At 41.8% G+C, this 20,991-nt stretch overlaps 1 protein-coding gene across 1 annotated transcript in view; it reads left to right on the top strand.

Moving 5' to 3' along the window:
- Window positions 1–20,991, top strand: part of Itgb6 (integrin subunit beta 6) — a 70,095-nt gene that overhangs the window by 21,929 nt on the left and 27,175 nt on the right. Inside the window, exon 9 of the mRNA XM_028769270.1 lies at window positions 15,608–15,697. Within this exon, the coding sequence (XP_028625103.1) occupies window positions 15,608–15,697 (90 nt within the window). The remainder of the gene's footprint in view (window positions 1–15,607; window positions 15,698–20,991) is intronic.

Consider the following 20,991-nt stretch of genomic DNA (forward strand, 5'->3'; position numbering starts at 1 on the left):
TCTCTGCACACTCAGGAAGCCCATTACAACCCAGCTCTATCCTCAATGCTCTTGTTTCTCCATTCACCTGATCTGGGCTTTTTTTTTTCTTTAGTCTCCTTAGTATGTGATACTGGTTTCCACTGGTTTTAAGTAGTAGAGTTGCAGTAAAGATAGATTATTAACTACTCTCAGTACAATAGTGACTCTATCCTGCCTTTGATCCCCAAAGCTAATGTGAGAGGACCCAGTGGGTCACAACACCTCCTCCCCAGCAGGGCTGGGGCTTAGAAGCTGGAGAGGAAGCTGCACAGAACTTGCCTGCAAAAGGGAGTCTGGGGATCACAACTGATGATCATGAACATAGACTCCCATTATTCATGTTGGAAATAGTCTTTAAGACTCACAACATTTAGACACCTCCCCCAGTCTGTCATTAGGAAGACACAGGGGGATGAAAAATAACTGTGCGGCTAAATAGAATCTGTTGCATTCAAGTGAGTTGCACATGGTCCCTGGCTGCAGAAAAAATGATCATTTCCAAGGAAAATACCAGATTATAGCTGCCTCTAATATAACAGCAGGACATTTGTTTTGTCTGCCTACTAATCTCATTAGAAGAAGAATTTATGTTCTGTCATGATCTGTAGTCTCTGCCATCCGGGCGCCACTAAATTCAAGGGGACACGTTCAGAGAGCCACAACTCAGCAGCCTAGGTCAGCAGCCGACTCTATGACTGTGTCTCATTGTTCCGTTTTCCTCCTGATGGCTCACAGTGCCATCTGCGTTAGAGGGCCAGGAGGCAGCTTGGTCTGCAGATAATGACAACCACATGTTCTGACCTGAAGGTCCCACATAGCATGCAAATGCTGATCTATTGTTTTATTGATAATGAAAACAGAAAACAGGCCAATAATGGCCTGTGTTGCTTTTCAATTTAAAACTCTTAGAACATACACTATGTGTGCTGGAGGCTGGGGCTACACAGTATGGGGTGTACTTGTGAAATAAAGACCATAAGGACCAAAGAATCACTGAAAAATAAAGCCAGCAATGGGATAAATTAAGGAGCCAAGTGGTGCGATCTAATGGAAATTCCAGAAGGCAAATAATTTGCTTGAGTTATGCAGTAAGGATAGTTTTGTGCATGCACAGTCTGCAGGGGATGGTGAGGGTGAGGTTCAATGGCGGCTCTGTCTTACAGCAAGTAAGATTTATGTTGCCCACTCACGGAATTCAGGAAAAATGGCTGTTGTTTCAGTGAGCTGGGTAGGATGCTCTGGACTGGGCAGGTATGGGGGGCTGCTGTGCACTGTTGGAAGGCGCTGAGCAAACAAAGGAAGGGATTCAGTAAGCAGTTTTCTTTCAGTTCGGTATGCCTGAACTGAAAGTATGTACACCCCAGACTCCAGCAAGCAGACAGTTAGGAATAAACTTATTATTATAAATAGTTTCTTGTTCGTCCAATTACAGGGTCCAAGAGATAATGATAGATAATTGGCTGAGCACTAGGTAGTATACTATATCCACGGACTAAATGCTATTTAAAAAAATCAAGATTCGATTACCCAAGCTAAAGAAAAAAAAATGTTTACACTTCATTCAGTCTGTTGTTTCTGAATGCTCACTCTTGGTTTCCGTTAAGATAGTATCAGGCTTAAAGTCTAATTGTCTAAGTTGAAGGACCTTTCCTTCTTAGTGAGAAACAATGGCTACATATCAGCATTTTTACAATACCGTTAAATCTTGTTATTAATTGCTGCATGTTATTTGCAAGGCTTTACTATATTTATATATTTTCAAAATGTCTACAGCTAGCTGGGGGGATAGAGTGTGAAGGGCTAGCAGCAATGACAGTTCCGGGAGCTGCTGTTTATGGTGGGATGCTGAGGTAATGAGTCCATCTACACCAGACCTCTCCAGTTTAGCCAGTCTACAGCCTCCCTCACTGATGTCCTGTGGTTACTAGGACAGAATGGCATGTTTAAAGCATGAGCACAGAGATAGAAACAGGTCCTTCCATCTTTAGAGACTCTGTCCCTTAGAGACAAAAAGCACTCAGTTGCTAAATCTTTGAAGAGAATGTTGTTTTATATGGCTTTCTGTTTAGGCCAAGTCTCAATGAAGTTGTTAAAAATGAATATAAAAATGCAATAAAAATGGGGACTTGGGGCTTGGTGTGACAAATACTTGTCAGGGTTGAGGAAGCCTGGGCACATAGAGCAGGTGTGGGTTCTTGACCATTGCTAGGATGCTCTGCAGCCTAAGGTGTCCCCTTACCGTCCGTCCTGGACCCAGATGGCACCAGAGAGGAAAGCAAAGCCATACCATCTGTCTCAGGACAGACCTGCTGGAGAAGCTCTGCAGCCTCCCTTCTCACTCGGCCATAGCATGGAGACCCCCTGAGCAATTATCCACTGGCACACATTTGATCAAATAGCAAGTCTGAAGAGTTGCCATGACATGTTGCAAGCCATGTGCTCTTGCACAGCTCAGGATAATCACATCCTGTCCATAAGTGCCCATGTTTCAGGAATCAATAACCCTGGTTTTCTTTCTCCCTTTCTTCCTTTGACTATTCTTTGAGCTAGCCACTGTAGCAAGTGGGGATTGGAGGTACAGAGAACTAGAGGAAGATAAAATAAAAATTGGACCTCCTTGCTGTCCATTAATTGGTTCAATTATAGTTTTGTTTTCTAATGCTCTTGTTGAAAAAAAGATCAAAACAATTTCAGTTCAATAGAAATCCCTTGATCTCTTTGGCTTCAGTATTTATAAAATAAAAAGACTTGGCCCAGATGACCTCTGTTTTAAACAGTCAGTGACCAGCCCCTGGAGCTGGCCATGAATTCTGATGATCTCCACACACATAGCAAGTGAGACTGATCTTAGGGCCTACTCTAAGAAGTTATTCCCCATCCTCTCAGTCTCATGCTATAATAGGATATTCCAAACTTAGGATTTTAATGCAACTAAAATCATCTGGGGTAATTTTGCGATTATGTGACATCACCATGGAGTTAATAAATTGTTCTCGGCTGGAGCTTAATAGGGAAGATTTTTGATTTCTCCTTAATTGATGGTTTCTAGGAACAAAGCCTGAGGAGAGCCAGCTTCCCACACGTTCTTCATTAACTGGAACGTCCCTCAGAATGGGAGGATTTGGAAATAAAACTCATGTCCTCAGATTAGCAGGCATCTACCAAATCAGGCTAGTTAGTAAATCCCAACTCTGCCCAACCATCAGTAGTCACTGTTAGCTAACACATAGGACTTTTCTCTTAAAGCGTCCAAAGGCTTGTACTCCAAACCATTAACATTAGAGAAAAGCAAGACACTGGTTTCTAATAGAGCTTTCATGAGATTCCCTTGCTAGGTCCTCTCATACACAAATAGGAGATCTTGTCACTACACAGGCTGAATGTTTGAACACTAGAGTAACACCTTGGATGTCTAGGGTATCACTGGGCAATGATGCTGCCAAGTACATAGTCTGCCACCCACTCATTCAGTCATCAGCTATCTCTTGAACCCCTCCTAGAAGACAGGCCAGAGTTTGACCACAAGAAAAGGGTACAATATCTACCTCAAGAAGTCTCAAGCATCATGAACAGACTTGTAAGTCAATTATTAACCCACAAAAATAAGAAGAGCGCACCGTAGAGAGCCGGGGTGGGGGGGGGGGGAGATGATGTTCTTTGACAGAATTTTGCTAATGGGTTTGTATTTTCTCAGTCAATCAGTGATTGCTTGGTTTTGTTATCTATTCATTATCTTTGTTAGAAGAGGTAGCAGATTAGTTGACGACCATAAAACTGGTCAACAGTAGCACAGTAGCACACCTGACCTTCTCCCTGGTGGGGGTGAAAGCTGAGGTCCTGGTGATGGCATACAGTAATGGCTGTGATGACGCAGAGAACAATGAGTGGCCACCTGGAGACTGAGAGTTTTGCACTCACTTTATCATTTTATCTCCATGTATCACCAAGAATTAGCAAAGCAAGTTGTATGGGACAGAATTTAGGCCCAGATAACCAGAGTCTGTAGTTGTAACCACTGGGGAAAGTCATAGTTGACCCCCATACCCAGGCTATGGTAGCGGCAGAGCACAGCAACTCCAGTACACTAGACTGCCAGCCAAGAGCCTTTCAGCTCCAGCTTTAAACATCCCTGTAAAGGCACAGAGACCAAGGGTGGGGCAGAGCTGTGGAGGAACACTTTAAATGACAGTCCTTGAAGGCCAGGCAATCTTTGACCTAAGGTCCTTTAGTGTTGCCATTAATTTAGGTGTATGAAGCAAGTTAAGGCTGTATAGACTTGAAGTGTGCCCTGTGATTCTTCCCAGTGATGGAAAGAGGCCACATAGCTAGGAAACATGATGTCTAAACCCGTTTTCCCATCTAGGAGTCTCATTATCTCTGGTTCCAACGACAGAGATAAAATGAGGACAGGGGTCAACAAAGGCTATGGATTTATTAAGTTTACATAATTTAAGCATACAGAAAAGCAGGGTATGCACTGAACAGTGGCATGCTAAGTTCCCCCCAATCTGATAATGCCATCATATTGGCTCTCTCTAAAGAAGGAAAGCATCTCATGAGGAATTGCCCACTGACTAACCTCCCGTCTGTGTTCTCCGCCTTCCTTTCTGTGAGACGTTCATCATTCTTACACTTGTTTTTACACTATTAAAATATAGGTGCATCCATAACTGATTCTGTGTTAATGACATGCCAGCACATTTCACTGGGCACATTTAATTTCTCCCGTCTTCCTTTCGCTTGATTGAAGAAGTGAACTCAATGACCTAAAAGATTTAACAGCCAATGATTGATCCTGGGAAAGGAGGAATTCTAATGGCTTGAGGTGGATGGGGAGGTATTATATTTTCATATTGTGGTACAAGGCACGTATGATATAAACTTTTATTTTAATTCATTTTTCAGTGCACAGTTTTGTGGCCTTAAGCATATTGGCCTTGCTGTGCTCAGTGGTCTGTGTTTGATCCAGAGAAATATCTGTAATGTCAGGTGACTCCATCCACATCTTTCTGTAACTGAGGGCACTCAGTCACGTGCAACTATGTAGCACGGTGGATGATGTTGCTGTGCCTATCCCTACGTTTACATTCTCCATCATGGATCCACACATCTTTAAGTGAGGCCTTTGGGTACCAAGGAAGTGGCATCTTCAAAGTTACCTTTGTAGTTTGGATAACTTACTCTTGTATTTGATACTGTCTTACCAGCAATGCAGGATGGAAGCTAAGAAAAACCAAACCAAAGCAAAACAAAGGTCTTCTTTTTCTAGCTACAAAATTAATGCAACATTTGTACAAAAGGGAGGGAAGGAATGAAATACATAAAAGCAGGGAAAAAAATAAAAATCACTCATAAACCAAGCCCTCAGACAGAGCTAACCACAGTTGACATTTTAGAATAAGCCTTCCTTCCTTTTTCTTTGCATGTATTTGCATATTTTAACATAATTGCTACTATACTGTACATATTAAGTATGTTCCCATTTTTAAATGAGTTTATATGTTTATAGTCTTAGAAAGGCATAAGAATTAAATTGTATGTGGTTATACATCAATCACTTTTATTAACAAGAATAACATTAGCTTGAAATCAAGGTTATCCTACAGTATTCTGAGCCGATGGTTTTTATATTTATAGGATTTTTGGTTGTAAAATAAAAACAAACTGAGATACACATGGTGGCACAGGTCTGTATTCCCAGCTGAGTTACAGGCTGAAGCAGAAGGGTCACAAGTTCAAGGCCAGTCTCAGCAACTTTTAAGAGCTTGCCTCAAAATAAAAAATAAAAAAAGCTTAGAGGTAGCCCAGTGGTAGAACATTTGCTAGTGTCAACAAAGCCCCTGAGTTCAGTGCTTGATATTACCAAAAGTAAAAATAAAATGATGTTTGTTCCCTCCCACCATTAGCCCCTAAGCTGTACAGGTAAAAGTCACTTCCGCTCCAGACTTACTTTTTCACATGTTCACATGCTGTGTGTTTCTGCCTTTGTTTTTGCATGGCCATATTTTAATGTTCATAAACCCAACTAATTATTTTCAGTATCTATTTTCACATCCCTGACTGTGTCTCTGGACTCCACTATCTGTGGACCCAAGTCTGCACCTCAGAGTGCTGTGTTATTCTGCTCTCTGCTTTCTCTAGGCATTCTCATGGTTGTAATGGCTATTGCATTGCTGTTGGGATGGCCAAATCCCAATAGTACATACAGGGCACTCGCCAACCACATGGAGCAGTCTAACTGGTCTAAATGTAATGAATTATTTTCCATTCAGCAGGCACTGCCTTTTATACACTCACTAGAGCATCAACCCAAGTGGGCATCGGCAAGTTAAACCGATGGCCCACTGGACATAAAGCATGGGAGAGTTACATATTTTAATTTCATGCCCAGTTTTCAGATAGAACCTAAGATGTGCTAAAAGGGTCTAATATTAATTTTAACAGCTGAGTTTTTTTGTTGCCCCTACAATATTGAACCTTCAGAAAGTAAACAGAAAAATTAAAGAAAAAAAATAACTGTTGAATTCGAATAGTTTGGGCATCCTTCATTCATTATTTCAGGGGCTGAAACACTTATTTCATACGATTGAAAATATTTTTGTTCACAAAATACAGAGTAGGTGGTTAAAACTGAATTTTAAATAAACAACAAATACTTTTCAGTAAAAGGTTGTCCCGTGCAATACTGATGACATCTTATATTAGAAAATGTCCATTGTTTAGTGAAACTCAACTATAACTTGTGTATTAGTTACCTTTGTACCACTGTGAAGACAAATTCTTGAGGAAACAGATTACAAAAAGACAGAGTTATTCTGGCTGACAGTGTCAAAGGTTTTAGCCCATCATGGTGAGAAAGTATGGAAGAGTTCCATATTGTAGAAGCGTGTGGAAACGGTGTTCACATCCCATAAGAGCAGGAAGCAAGGGGAGGCAGAAACCAGAGGCTGGCTATAAGCGTCGGAAGCCCCTCCCTAGTGACTTACTTTAGCCACACTACACATCCTGTCCCAGCCACTGCCATCTCCTACAGGTTCCACATCTAGACTCCACATCTAGGCAGGTTCCATCTGCCAAACAGCACCAACAGCTATAGAACAAGAGTTCGAAGCATGAGCCTGTAGAAGCCATCTAGGATTCAAACGGAACAACTCTGCGTGCTCTATTGTCTTTGGGAGTCTATTAGTAAGGGTCAGATGGTCACCTAAGCCTTCTGAGTTATGAGCATACAACTCTACCATACTATATGAAGATTCATGGGCTTCTGTTATTATAAAAATGGGTGACAGGTCATAGTCTGGCCATTCATTCATTCAATATTTTATGTGCTTTATACTTACCAAGCACTGGGAGAAAATAGAGAATAAAACACAGGTTCTGTCTTCATGGGCTTAGTCTACCGAAGGGAAGCAGACAAAAAGTAGCTAATGAAGAAATAACAGAGTGACTTTTAAATGTGCTGCAGAAGGAATGGAAGGGAATGGTGTTCAGCAGTGGAGAATAACAAAATGGAAAGACTGAGAGGTTTCTGTGGAGAGGATCTTCAGGGAAGACTCCATCCAAGAGGGGTTTCGATAGCAACCAGAAAGTTGAGAGGTGTTGAGAGGAGGCACATGCAAAGGCCCTGGGGAAGTAAACAACCCATACTCAGAATAGATGAGATATAGAATAAGAACCTTCAAAAGTCAGTTGGCTTGAAGTGACCTACAGTAGAAGGAGCTAGAGAGGGCGAGTCGCACTGAAGGCAGGTCCATGGAGAGTGGGCACTCAAAAAATGCCACCTTTGTAACAAAGCACAGAGGCTTCCACAAGCATATGACCGGCCGAATACTGAACACTTCATAGGACTTACAGAGCTAAGTCTTAAAGATATAATGTCCTTATTTTCCAAGTCACAGACTACTGTTTACATATGGTTCTCAATTGTTGGTGCTTATTAGACTGTTCTAGGCAGCTTTTAAAAGCCGAATTCTTGCTCAGGTCACATCCTGACCTGATTAAATTGACACCTTTGGACTCAGACACTGGGGCTGACGTCTTTCCATTTCCTCTGTATATCCAACCAGTCTGTACCTTATGAACACGCAGGCTCTGATTCGATATGTCTACGCCTCAAGCATGTGTGACTAGTTCCAAGAAGATGCTTGTGGCGTGATCCATCTATAACGCTTGGAGTGTGGTGGCTCATGGCCCTGCAGCAGTCCTCACACACGCTCTGCTCACTATCTTCTTGTCTCCCGTATAACCTTCCTTCCAGTCATTCTTCAAAGTTTTATTACCTGCCCATGGGTCTGCAGAACACACAGGCTGTTACTGAAAGCCATCTCCCCTTTCATTTTAAAAGGGCTTTCTAAAGCTTAGAGACCCTGGATACTCACTCTCTAGCCAAGGTGTGCCCTCCATCTTTGAAAGCAGACTAATCTCATTAAGAGGAGCCATGAAGTGTCCTCGGTAACAAATGTTCCACATAGACCCTTTGTTCTCAGAATCTCCACTCGGATGCCTGTGCGCATCTGTTTGTCTCATAACAGTCTGCACCACGGTCCATTCGTTTTTTTTCCTTATCGCAGTGATTGCTCCAGAGTACTCATTCAGCTCTGTGCTACTGCTTCTGGCTGACAAGATAATTACATTCCGGGCAGACTGGGAGAAAGACAGGTAGTGCTCAAAAGTTCCAAGGCCGACTACCTAGTCATTGCTGGTACAGACTTCAAGATCAAGCACCTGATCTAATTAGCACACTCCCATCCTGCCCGCCCGCCTGCCTGCCTGCGGAATGCTGACAATGGAAAGACTAAAGGCAATGCAGATATCATGCAGCCTGGAGACAGACAGCCATGCCATCCTTTTGCCAGAAACAATTACATGTTCTTGGAATCTTGGGTGTCCTAGTAACAGAGGGGAGCCTAGGGGTAAACTTTATCATAACACTGAGAACCCTGCATTTACTGATAATGAACATGAGAACTAGGGAAATAAAAACCCCACAAGGATGAAAGACTCCCCCTTTCCCCAAAGCAGAAAGCCTTCGGAGTTGAACTGGGAATCATTTATGTCAGCAGGTCTAGTCCCCAGCTCTGGAAGAATCACACACTTTTCCACAGAAGCAAGGCTTTACCACCAAAGACCAGATAACTAACAGAGTTCTGGTTTCCTGGGAACCACCCCACCCAGCACCACCCCAGGCTTTCATTCCTTCCTACATTTCTTTAGAGCTGCAGCATTTGAGTTTGACATTCTTGCACTGGGTAGTGTTTCAAAATCTGATTTGCTATGCATACATAGAGGGCATTGAGATCTTGACTTTCTAATGAGACGCCCTTGTTCATTTGCTGTTGGCATTTGTACCCATTCCTCCCACGGCATCCTAATAGAAGGCAGCGAGCATTGGCCTAGAGCCAGTCTGCCTCCACCACCTAGACCTCCGTGCCCGGGCAAGGTATCGCCTGCCCTGATTCAACTAAAGGTGTAAGGCTAAAGTGAACAATGCATATACCTCTGTCTTCTGCATGATGTCCCCCAGAAAAGTATCCAACTCCTATTACCAGAGATGTGACCTTATTTGGAAGTAGGCTCATTGGGGACACAGTTACTATGTATCACACACATGGGCTCTTAATCTAACCGGAACAGTGTCCTTTTATGGAGGCATAGAGTGTCAGATACTTGAGGCAAAGGCACCATGGGACAATAGAGTTAGGGGACGGGTGTCTCTGGTGGCTTGGCATGGAGTGTATTTTCAGGTGCTTCTTTACATGTCTACATGTCTCCTTTGGTGAGGCATCTGGGAGGTCTTCAACTCCTTTTAAAATAAGATTGTTTTCTTGTTGAGTTTTAAGAGGTCCTCATAAATAACAGAGCTCTATGTGATATATCGTCTGTAACTGTTCACTTTCAGTCCATGGCTTGTCTTCTCGTTCTTTTAAATTGTCTTTCACATATCAGAATTATTTTTTCTTACACCTAGCTCATCTATCATCTGCCTTGTGGGTCAAAATTTTTTTTGGTGTGGTAGCAAAATGTCAGCACCCAAAGTCAAGACTATCTAAAATTTCTCCTGTGATATCTTTCATGAGATATGGTTTTCAGTCTTTCAAGTAGGTTAGTAATCCATTTGGAATGAAATTTTATGAACGATGGGATGCACATACATGCGTAGATTCCTGTGTGTAGTAAATGGTACTGGACAGTGGTTCCAGTACCATTTGCTGAGAAGACTATTTTTGCTTCTTTGCAATGTTCTTACTCCTTGGGAAAGATCCATTGATTTTATTTATGTTAGCCGGTTTCTGGGCTTTCTGTTCTTTTTAAATTGATCTATTTGTCGATACCATACGTTTTGAGTACTGTAGCTTTAAGTCTTGAAGTTAGCTTCCTCTATTTCAGGTGACTATTCTGGGCCATTGCTGCTTCTTGTAGACTTTAGCATCCATTTATTGAGATCTACAAAATAACTTGATTGTACTTTAATAGGGATAACATTAGATCTATAGATGGAATTCTTCCTTTGAAGTCTTACTCATCACTCTTTCTATGGGTGGTGATTATTGTGTTCTACTTAAGACTTTTTTTTTTTTTTTTTTGCCCAAGCCCATGAAGATTGTGCTGGTTTAAATGAGAATGTTTCCATAGGCTCACGTATCTGAATACTTGGTCCCCAGTTGGTGGCATCATTTAAGGCTCTTAGGAGGTGTGCCTTGCTAGAAGAAGTATGCTACCTGAGAGCAGTGAGCTTCGAGAGCTTTGGGCTTCTTCCTGCTCTTTGTGTGTATATGCTATGTGTGTGTTATAGGAAGATATAGGTTGGGGAGAACACTATTAGGAAGAAGTAAAGATAAAAAAGTGAGAAAAATCTTTGTCAGATTAGATGCAATATTTGTGGGCAGATGAGATATGAGCCAACGTTCTTGTAAATGCGTTTCAGTAACCTATAGTTAACAAGTATATTTTAAGGTCAGAAACATTGAGGTAGGCTACCAATGCAACATTGACTAAGTGTTGCCAAGATAAAAAACAGCGCGGAGCATAAGATAATGTCGTGGTACCCGTGATGTATTACTGAGGCTGCATAGAGAGGAACAAGCAAGCACAGAGCCCAAAGGGAAGCCAGCAGTGGCTGCTCTAAGCATTGAGTTTTTTTAAGTTGTTTATGCGACCTTCTAGTGGATATATGGAAAGCTGACAACTGATTTCATCCATTGAACAAGGGACATGATGATTATGACCACTAATAAACCATGGTCAACGAGCTTGGAGGTTGGTGAGGAATCTTTGAGACTTTAGCAGGGTTACAAGAGGATGATTTGAAAAGATCTAGGTTTGAGTCACCACTATCCAGGGCAAAAAAGCAAATCAGGATGGCCAGAAAGATGACAGCTAATACTAAACTTCCAACTAGAAGTCAGTGGAACTCTTGAGAGTTCCTCAACAGGAAGTGCACCACAGCAGGAATGGACATCCTGTCAGGATCTGTCTGTCCCTTAAGAGCTCTCACAAAGCATAGACTGCTCACCAAGGTCCTCAGCCATTCTGTCAGGAGGAGACAGCCACTCCTGTGTCACGCAGGAGTCACTGCCTCTTAGCCAAGCATATGTGCCTACCTAAAACTGATCTGACAGCCGTGCACTGGGCACCACTGAGTGTGGAGATGCTCTCTGAAGAGGAGGTCAGAATGTGCCATTATAAATTTGGGTACCGTGTCCTCTGATGGCTGCCAGCTGAATGATTCCTTGCCACTTGCAAACACACACTGTTAAACTAACAAGCCATCAGTTTTTGAGATGGAAGCAGAGTGAACAAATAGATAAGAAAACCCAGGTGATCCGAAAGAGCATGCAGACAGGAACTCCTGGGTGGTGCAGCGGGGGAATCCAAGAAACTCTGTAATGAGGCTAATCCACGGAGGATAATAGGGAGTTTGTGACCACATGTGAGACTTTGCATTTCTAATCAGTTCATGTGCCGTCATGTTGCTGACACCACTGTCTTAGTCATAGGGCTCTAATTCATCAGCATTCGTGAAAAGCAGCCCTTCTCTAACTTTAAACATGTTTAATCGCAACAATTTACAACATCACCTTAAGGTTTTTATGAAGGAAAGGCATTTGATACATACTTACAATAACCATAATACTGTAAAGATTTAAAGTACAAGTTTTCACAGTGTTAGACCATTAAGCCAAATTGTCATGTTTCTAGTTAATTATTTGAAATAGTTTGGGGGAGAAATCAGCATCCAAAAATTAATTAATAGTTTTCCTCCATATAATTGCCAGTGTCATCGATGGCTACTGCTACTGGCTGCCAGTTCCTTTGTACCCTGGCTCTAGTGGCAATCAGCAAGTGTGATTAGCATTAACCACTTGTCCTAATAGCCAAATGCCAAATGTCATACCACATGCAGGATCGTAATTACACATTAGGAAGCGGATGGGATCAGCATCATTAGCCAAGAATTAACCCCAAATGCAGAGCCACTTGAACCGGTGCTTGCAAAAATACAACATCTCATCCTTGGGGATACTAAAATGTCCTTCAAGAGTGACAATTCTGTACCCAGCTAAGAACCTTGAGATTCCTTTTCAAAAGGATCCAAACCTTTCTTTGTCTAGAACAAAGGTTTCCACAACTGTCTCTTCCAAGATCAGGCAAACTTACACGCATCCCAGTTCCACTCCAGCGGAATCCAAATTCCTATGTAGGTATTTGCTGTTAACCACAGTCTCATGCTTCACGGCCCTTTGTGACATGTGTTTATTTGAAGAGGTAAGTCGGCGAGGCAGGGCCTTCCTCAGTTTTCACGGGCTCTCCTTTACTCTGGGAAATGCAAGGGGCCTTCTCCAACATGCCCTGATTGGAAGAAGTAAGCTGAGAAATGTTACCTGCCACCGCTGCCCTTGTTCCCCTCAATACTAAGATACAGCATCAAAGTGGCAGCAGCTGACACATCTGAGAGTTCAGATTTCAGCAACTTTGAACATGAACATGGGGCTAAGTGGAATGTTTCAAAACCCCCACTCAAAACTGAAGCCCATTGTTTCCATACTAGAAGTGGAGAAAGCTAGGGTTTCCCCAGGTGCATAACCCTGACAGGTCCCTGGAGCCACCAGCTGCCTTTGCATTCTGACATTGGGCTGGCTTCAGGGCTTCTTTGCTTCTCTCCCTTCCCCTGGGCCTGACTTCATATAGTCACTATTGGAATTAGCGATGACTATTCTAATCCAGTTCTAAACCACTTCAATTGTCTTTGGAATAAGAGAGAGTCTTAGTCAGGGTTATTATCACTACGATGAAACATCATGACCAAAAGCAACTTGGGACGGAATGGTTCATTTGGCTTATAAAGTCCATCACTTAATGATGAAGTCAGGACAGGAGAAATGCTACTTATTGGCTGATTCCTCATGGCTTGGTCAGCCTGCTTTCTTATAGAACCCAGGACAACCAGGACAGCATTGGCAGCACCTACAATGTGCTGAGGTCTCCTGCATTAATCCCTAATCAAGAAAATGTCTTACAGGCTTGCCTACAGCCTCATCTTATGGAGATGTCTTCTCAGTTGAGAGACTGAATCTTCCCTGATGACTACAGTTTGTGTCAAGTTGATACAACACTAGCTAGCACAGATAGGGCATTGAAATTTCCTTGGACCTATAGAGATGCCCTAAATGTATAACTTGATGGTGTTCTATGCCAAAATTTTGACTTCATCATCTGATTTCATGACCTAGGAATGTAGAAAACCACGGCTGACAATGTTATCTTGTTACAGTCTAGCATAGTAAGGCTGCCTAAGAGATACTGAGTCCAGATTTAAATAAATAAGCCAGAAAATGAGTGTCTTGATGCAACTGAGGACTTAATAAGAAGAAGGTGAAAATATTTTAAGGCAAATACAAGGACTGGAAGCAACAGAGTTATGGTCCCTCGAGTTGAGAGTAATCGTGTAGCTTTCTTTCCCTTTATTCTTTCCTTCCTTTGCTTTCTTAATTTTTGTTTTATTGTGGTTGATACTGTCTTCTCTATGTCCCAAGATGGCCTGAAACTTGCTGTGTAGCCCAAGATGGCCTCAAATCAACAAAACTCCTGCCTTGACCCTTCCCAGGGTCATACAATCTGAGGTGTTTTCCACCATGCGTGCCTTCTCTGTGGATTCTGGAAGACTTTGACGATCGTAGAATTGTAGTTACTATTGAAAATATAATTTCATTTCCTTACAAATAAATAACACCAATATATTCTTGGGAGTCTCTGTTTAAGAAAGCAGGGATTGACAGTGTGTGCTTTGGAAAACTTTCCACCTGGGTTTTCGGAGATGGCTCAGTCAGTAAAGGGGTTAGTTAGCAAGTCTGAGTACCTGGGTTCAGATTCCCAGAACCCAGCAACAATAAACAAACAAATAAGGGCTATAAGCAGCAGCAGGGACCTGTAATCACAACACTGGGAAGGCAAAACCAGTAGGATCCCTGGAGCTTGCTAGCCAGCCAGCACAGCCCAGTCAGTGAGGTGTAGTTCCAGTGACACACCCTATCCAAAAAAAAATTAGGTGAAAGGGGCTGAGGAGAGGGCTCCTGATGATCCCCAGAATCCACATAAAAGCTGGGTGAACACAGCAGCTTGCTTTTAATCCTAGTAGAAAGAGAACTATTTAAAGAAGCTGGGTATCCAGAGCAACCAAGATGGCAACCTCTGGGCTCGATGAGAGACTCTGTGTATAACGTGGATAATGATTGAAGAAGATGCCTAAGGTCAACTTCAAGCCTTCACTCATACAATCACATACACTCCTTGCAGAACCAGTCTTCCAAACTCATACAAGCATGCACACACACACACACACACACACACACACACACTCACACACAATAAAACTTAAAAGAGGATAATAGCCAGCCAGCTAGAGAACTTCTTCCTTGCAAAGCTTAATCTTCCAGCCACATTCCCAAGCCTAGAATGCTTAACTAACAGTGGAAGTCCTCCCGGGATGGAAAGGCCATCCCAGGAGAAGTGATGTAAGCAGAGAATGCAGACTGGCTAGCATCGATTCTAATGAATTGTGATGCAGGTAGGAGCAATTCTAACTAGTTCCAGGGCTATCCTGACTCCCTACAGGGCTGCTCATCACAGGCAGAAAGCAGAGAGTTAATGGAGAGTTGGAGAGTTCATAGCTAGCATGCAAGAATTCCTTCCCTTTCTCCACCAGTTGATTGCTCATTACGAGCTCTAGACCCAACGACAGTAGCAACCTCATTCCTTGTTTGTCTCTGTGTGCACCAAAATGTGGTTTCTGCCACAATGGCAAAAGAAAGGGACATTCATGAAGGTCTGCCCAAAACTTCTGGGCAAAGGTTGTTTCATAAATCTCATTAGGATTTGAGGCTTGACTCTGACATGATATAAATCCCAGCTGTGGAATATGACAAACCTAGATTCCCCAGTAACGACTTAGACCCACCTGTAGCCTGCTTTTCTGGGGCCAGTTAAACAGAGGGTATCATAGACAGCAAATTGAACTCTGCCCTTAGCGTTTCTCAGTTATTGTGAACAGTCAAACGTTGACTTATTCCCTGTTCTGTTGTGTATACAGAATTATGCGAAACTCATTCCTGGAGCGACCGTGGGACTCCTTCAGAAGGATTCTGGGAACATTCTTCAGCTGATCATCTCTGCTTACGAGGTACGCTATTTCCCCTTGTGAGCAGTTGGCACCCTTTACAGCACCTCATTGCCATCCATACACTAAGATGTAGGTAGGGAACTCCACTTCTGTTTGTTTGTAGAAGGACTGCTCATCCAAAGAAAGCCCCTCAGAATTCATGCAGCTAATTTTTTTTTTTTTGAGACAGGGTTTCTCTGTATAGCCCGGGCTGTCCTGGAACTTACTCTGTAGACCAGGCTGGCCTCGAACTCAGAAATCTGCCTGCCTCTGCCTCCCAAGTGCTGGGATTAAAGGCATGCACCACTACTGCCCGGCGCAGCTAAATTTTTATTTACTTTTTTCACCCATCTTTCCAAAGGGAGTAGCAGGTAGAAAAATCAAAGACCTCCAAACTGAGGTTGTTTACTGTGGCTGTTTTACCCACAGAAGCATGGCCTCCAGAATAACTTTAATACAACTGAAAAGACTCTGAGTCATGATTGAACTCCTCTCTGCTAAACAAACCAAAAACAAAACAACAACAACAAAACAGCATAAATTGCCAGTGAGTTATGTGGGGATCTAACTCCACAGGTTCAAAGGGAGAAGAACAAACAAAAAGAAAACTACAAGAGTTGACCACACATCCAAATACCAGAAGCTCATCAAGCACTGGGTGAAACGGGTCCCCTATTTTGTATTTACATCGGAGCAGAGGCCACCGTCTAAGCTTCTTCCGATTGCTCTGATAAAACATCCTGAGAAGAGCAGCTTAGGGGAGAAAGACTTGATTTCGGCTCACAGTTCCAGCTCAGAGTCCATCGTAGTGGGAAAGTCACAGGGCAGGAGTTGGTTGGTCACTTGAGCAACAGAGTAAGGCAGGCTCTCCTGTAACTGCTGCGTACTGTGGCTAGCATCTTCAGGCTCTGAAGCCTTGATGACTGACTGCCTACTACAGCCTGGAACTCTGAGCGAAAGAAACTGTTCATCTCTTAGGTTGTTTTTTGTTATTGTTGGTTTTTGCTTAGCTGGTTGATTTTTGTTTTTTGTTTTTTGTTTTGTTTTTTTTGCCTTGACTCATTAAGAAATACTGAGGACAGAATTCTCCTTCTCAACAAAGACAAATAGATAGGGATGGCTTTGTCCCGTTTGTCTAACTCAGTTGATCAACACTGAATAGCCAGTTGCCACTGCTGTTTTTATTTTTGGTCCTAAATATCATTTTCCTTTTTTGTCTTTCCTTATATATAAATAATAAATAAATAAACAATAAATACATAATCCTATAATTTGGACAGGCATTTAAAAAAAAAGAAAATGTTTAGAAGTCAGTAAAGTTCTAGGATTTTTTTCCAAAGAGCATTTACCTAAAAAGGAATGATAATAATAAATTTCTCCAAAGTTTTGATGTTTGAAAATTGCCCATTTGTGACCCATATGTAATGATCTGCTCCAGTGCTGGAGTGGATAAATATATATGAAGCCAGTGTTCCTTAATGAAATTACAGGCTGAGAAGCTTTTTAGAAAGTTAGTCCTCCTCTGATTCCTTCCACAGACATCTTGGAGATGTTCAGAGGAAGGGCAGAGGCAGGGTTTAAGGATATATACCATGTGATTTTGACACCACCCAACCAATTTCAAAACTTGTGCAACAAGGTGAAAAGCAGGCCACCCCTTCTCAAGATTTCATTTTCTTAGAGAATGAAGCACAGTGGTATTCACTAAACTGTACTCCCTAGCGAGGATCGGATATTGCAGTTTTCTTAGCACTCATCAAAAATTAATCACCGTGTCAGCTCACCCTTAAAATTCTTCCAGTCAGAAAGACCTGTCAACAAAACACACAGACACACAAATGATACACACACACACACACACACACACACACACACACACACACACCATGCCTCCACTTTCTCATGCACTAATTAAAGTTCTAATGTGTAGAATCAAATTGAATCACAAATAGAATCCCTTCGCTGGATTATAACACATTCCATTTTCTTTAGTTTTATACTCTGAAAAGTGTTGGCTGCTAACCACTTCAAAGAAAGTAGGCAAACAAGGAAACAGTGGTTGCTATCTTGTTACTCAGCCTATTGGCTAACCCCATCCACGCCCCTACTTGCTCTGTTCCAGGGATTGTCTCACTTAGAATTTCCAAATTGCTCACACAGTTTACAAGGTAGTTAAAATCAAGTCATTACACATTTGAATGGAATTTTGGATCTTAATTTATTGCCTCAAAAATACCAAGAACTGAGCTGGGAAAGATGGCTCAGGGGTTAGGAGCACTGGGTACTCTTGCCAAAGGCGTGGGTTTGATTCTCAACACCCATATGGCAGCTCACAACCATCTGTAACTTCAGTTCCAGTGGGCTTTGTTGCCCCTTCTCTGGCCTTCATTGGCACTGGGCATACACAGTGTGCACACATACACAGGCATACACACATAGTTTACACACATTCACAGGCATACATACAGACAAAACACTCATTTATGTAAAAGAAAATAGCAAGAAACACCTACTGACCTGCTAAGTTACATTATTCTGGAGTTCTTGTTGAAGCAATATGATTCATGAGGTGGCATGTGCAAAAGAATGTGACACTTGTTCAGTAATATTACTTTTATTCTGTTATTCTTACGTGCATTTGGAAAAGACTTTCAAATAGAGAAACCCATAGACAGCGTTTCTTCTTTAGGCAAGAGAGGAGAGAGAGAGAGAGAGAGAGAGAGAGAGAGAGAGAGAGAGAGAGAGAACGAGCAATGGGCTTGTGATTAACTTCTAGCAAGGCAGAAGCAACTTGTGGCTACAAATGTTAGCTAAATGTTTTTAAATGTTTTATATATATATATATCACTTAAAACTGGTTGTGTACCCACTCATTAATTTCTTTCCTCCCCTTACTACATATGAAAGGCTACTGAAGCATGGCCCTGGGGGGATTGGCTTTTCTACTGAAATTTTACCTCTAGGAAGGAACTCATTTGTGTTCTTTGCCCAGCCTTGTAGGAGATGTTATAATAATAATAATAATAATTGGAATGATGAGAAAATAAATTAGCATTTATAGCCTTTACTTGGGAAATACACATTAATAATATTCCCAGTAAAATTTGCACACTAGTACTCAATTATTCCAGTGCTGAGATTCCCATCATTTAGGTTAGACCATGCCACCCACTAGTTCCTGTTGTCACCAGCCACACACATTCCTTTTCTTATTCAGCTTCTGACCCTCTGACCCACCTTGCCACTCTCTGCAGCACTACTTCCCCCTTAATTCTTGGTGATTTTAGCATAACTCACTTTGGAGGGCTGTGACAATAGCTTGTTCAATAAGGCACTTTCATGCATGAGCACTTAAGTTGGATCCCCAGAATGCACACAGAAAAGCTGGCACAGGACACACTTGCAGTCCCGTTGTGAAGGCCCAGACAGGCAGATCCCTGGAGCTAGCTGGCCAGCCAGCCTGGCCAGCTTGGTAAGTAGAGGCTAATGAGAGACCCTGACTCAGCAAACAAGATGAGCCGTCTCTGGGATTAACACCAGAGTTGTCCTGTGGCTTCCACACCCACTTACACAAATGCACCCTCGTGTGCACTCGCATGCACATACTAGACTTTGGAAGAAATAGAGTTATTGTTCCATGCAGTGGGTAGAATTATACTTCAGAAAAAATTGAAACAAAATGTGCTTTTACCCTGCCAAAATTGAGGGAAGGGGATACAGCTCAATGATAGACCACATTATACCCCCAGTATCATAGGTCTATAGATGATAGGTGATAGAAGGTAGGTAGATAGATAGGTTGATACATACATACATATGTACATACATACATACATACATACATACATAGATGATACACACCAACAATAAGATAGGTATAAACTCAAAACCTTTTGGATGAATTGAAATATAATTCAATTTATAATATTTAAGTGGTTTTATAAGGTTTTACTGTCTGATATTTTTATTTTGTCTCCTTATATATGTTATAAGTAACCAAGGAATAGAAAAGACAAGATGAGAACCTCTCAGAACAGAAATTCAGTCTTATCCAAGATCCAACTTGACATTTAAGGCATAATAATCCCCCCTAAAACTTTAAGGTACAATTCTCCCCACATACCATACTTTAACACCTCTAAGATTTGGGGGGAACTGGAGGTATAAATCATTGGTGAATACTAGGGTGGCATTCCATAGGTCCTATGTTTAATCCCCACCTATCATGGTAAGAAAACAAATATAGATCCAATTTATAATTAGTGAGGTCTTTATGGCTGTCATGTGTCAGGTGGCAACAACGGTATTGTCTTCATCACCGTTGCGAATATTGCCATTTCAAATCATTGCATGCATTTTTGCTTAAGTGTTAAGTGTAGTAGCTGTTGTAAGATATGCTTACCATTTTTGAACTATGACTCAACATTGAAATGGAAAGTTGTTATCTATGCAGAAATGCACCCAACAAAGCAGCAGGATGGAAATTTGGTATCAGTGAAGCAAATGTTCATTGCTAGGGGATAGATGAGATTCTGCTCTCCTCCCGGAGCAGCACGGGCTGCTCTCTGAGAACCAAGAAGCAGCGATGCAGACCGGTAAAGGGTACCATTATCATATCTGTACACTGTTACATATGCACCACTGGTACACAAGCAAAGGAATTGTCTTTTTGATGCCAAGCTATGCAACCCAGGTCAGGAGAATTTGCTGAAGGCTTCAGAACGCATGAAACAACTTGCAGGCAATAATTGACTCCTGTCTGTCACGTGCTGTGGAAAAACACCTTCAGAAATATTTTTATAGCTTACTTGCCATGAGGTAGTGTATTTCAACATTGACAATGTTTGAGAAATATATGTATATGTACATACACATACAAGTATATATATGTATATACATACATATAGTATATATCACAGATATAGTAGATATCACATTCTTGTTTGATTAATGAAATGATGAATTTTTATATTCAATTTAGCTTTATTAATTTATAGTTGTTTGTTTTGCCCTTGTATGTCTATTTTACATGTACATACATGAGCACATTCACATACACCAGAGCATGCATATGGGTGTTGGTTCTCACCTTTCCTCTTGTTTAACATAGGGTCTCTTGTTTCTTGATAATTCGCTGCTACATATGCCAGTAAGCAACCCATGCTTCTCTTGTCTCTGCCTGCCAGCCCATCACAGATTTTAGATCACAGACTTACAGTCCTGGGACCCTCTTTACATGGATCCCGAGAATTAGAACAGGCACCCCCACTACACACACACACACACACACACACACACACACACACACACACACA

Source organism: Grammomys surdaster, unplaced genomic scaffold, assembly GCF_004785775.1.
Source record: "Grammomys surdaster isolate TR1022 unplaced genomic scaffold, NIH_TR_1.0 191, whole genome shotgun sequence".
NCBI classification, from domain to species: Eukaryota; Metazoa; Chordata; class Mammalia; order Rodentia; family Muridae; genus Grammomys; species Grammomys surdaster.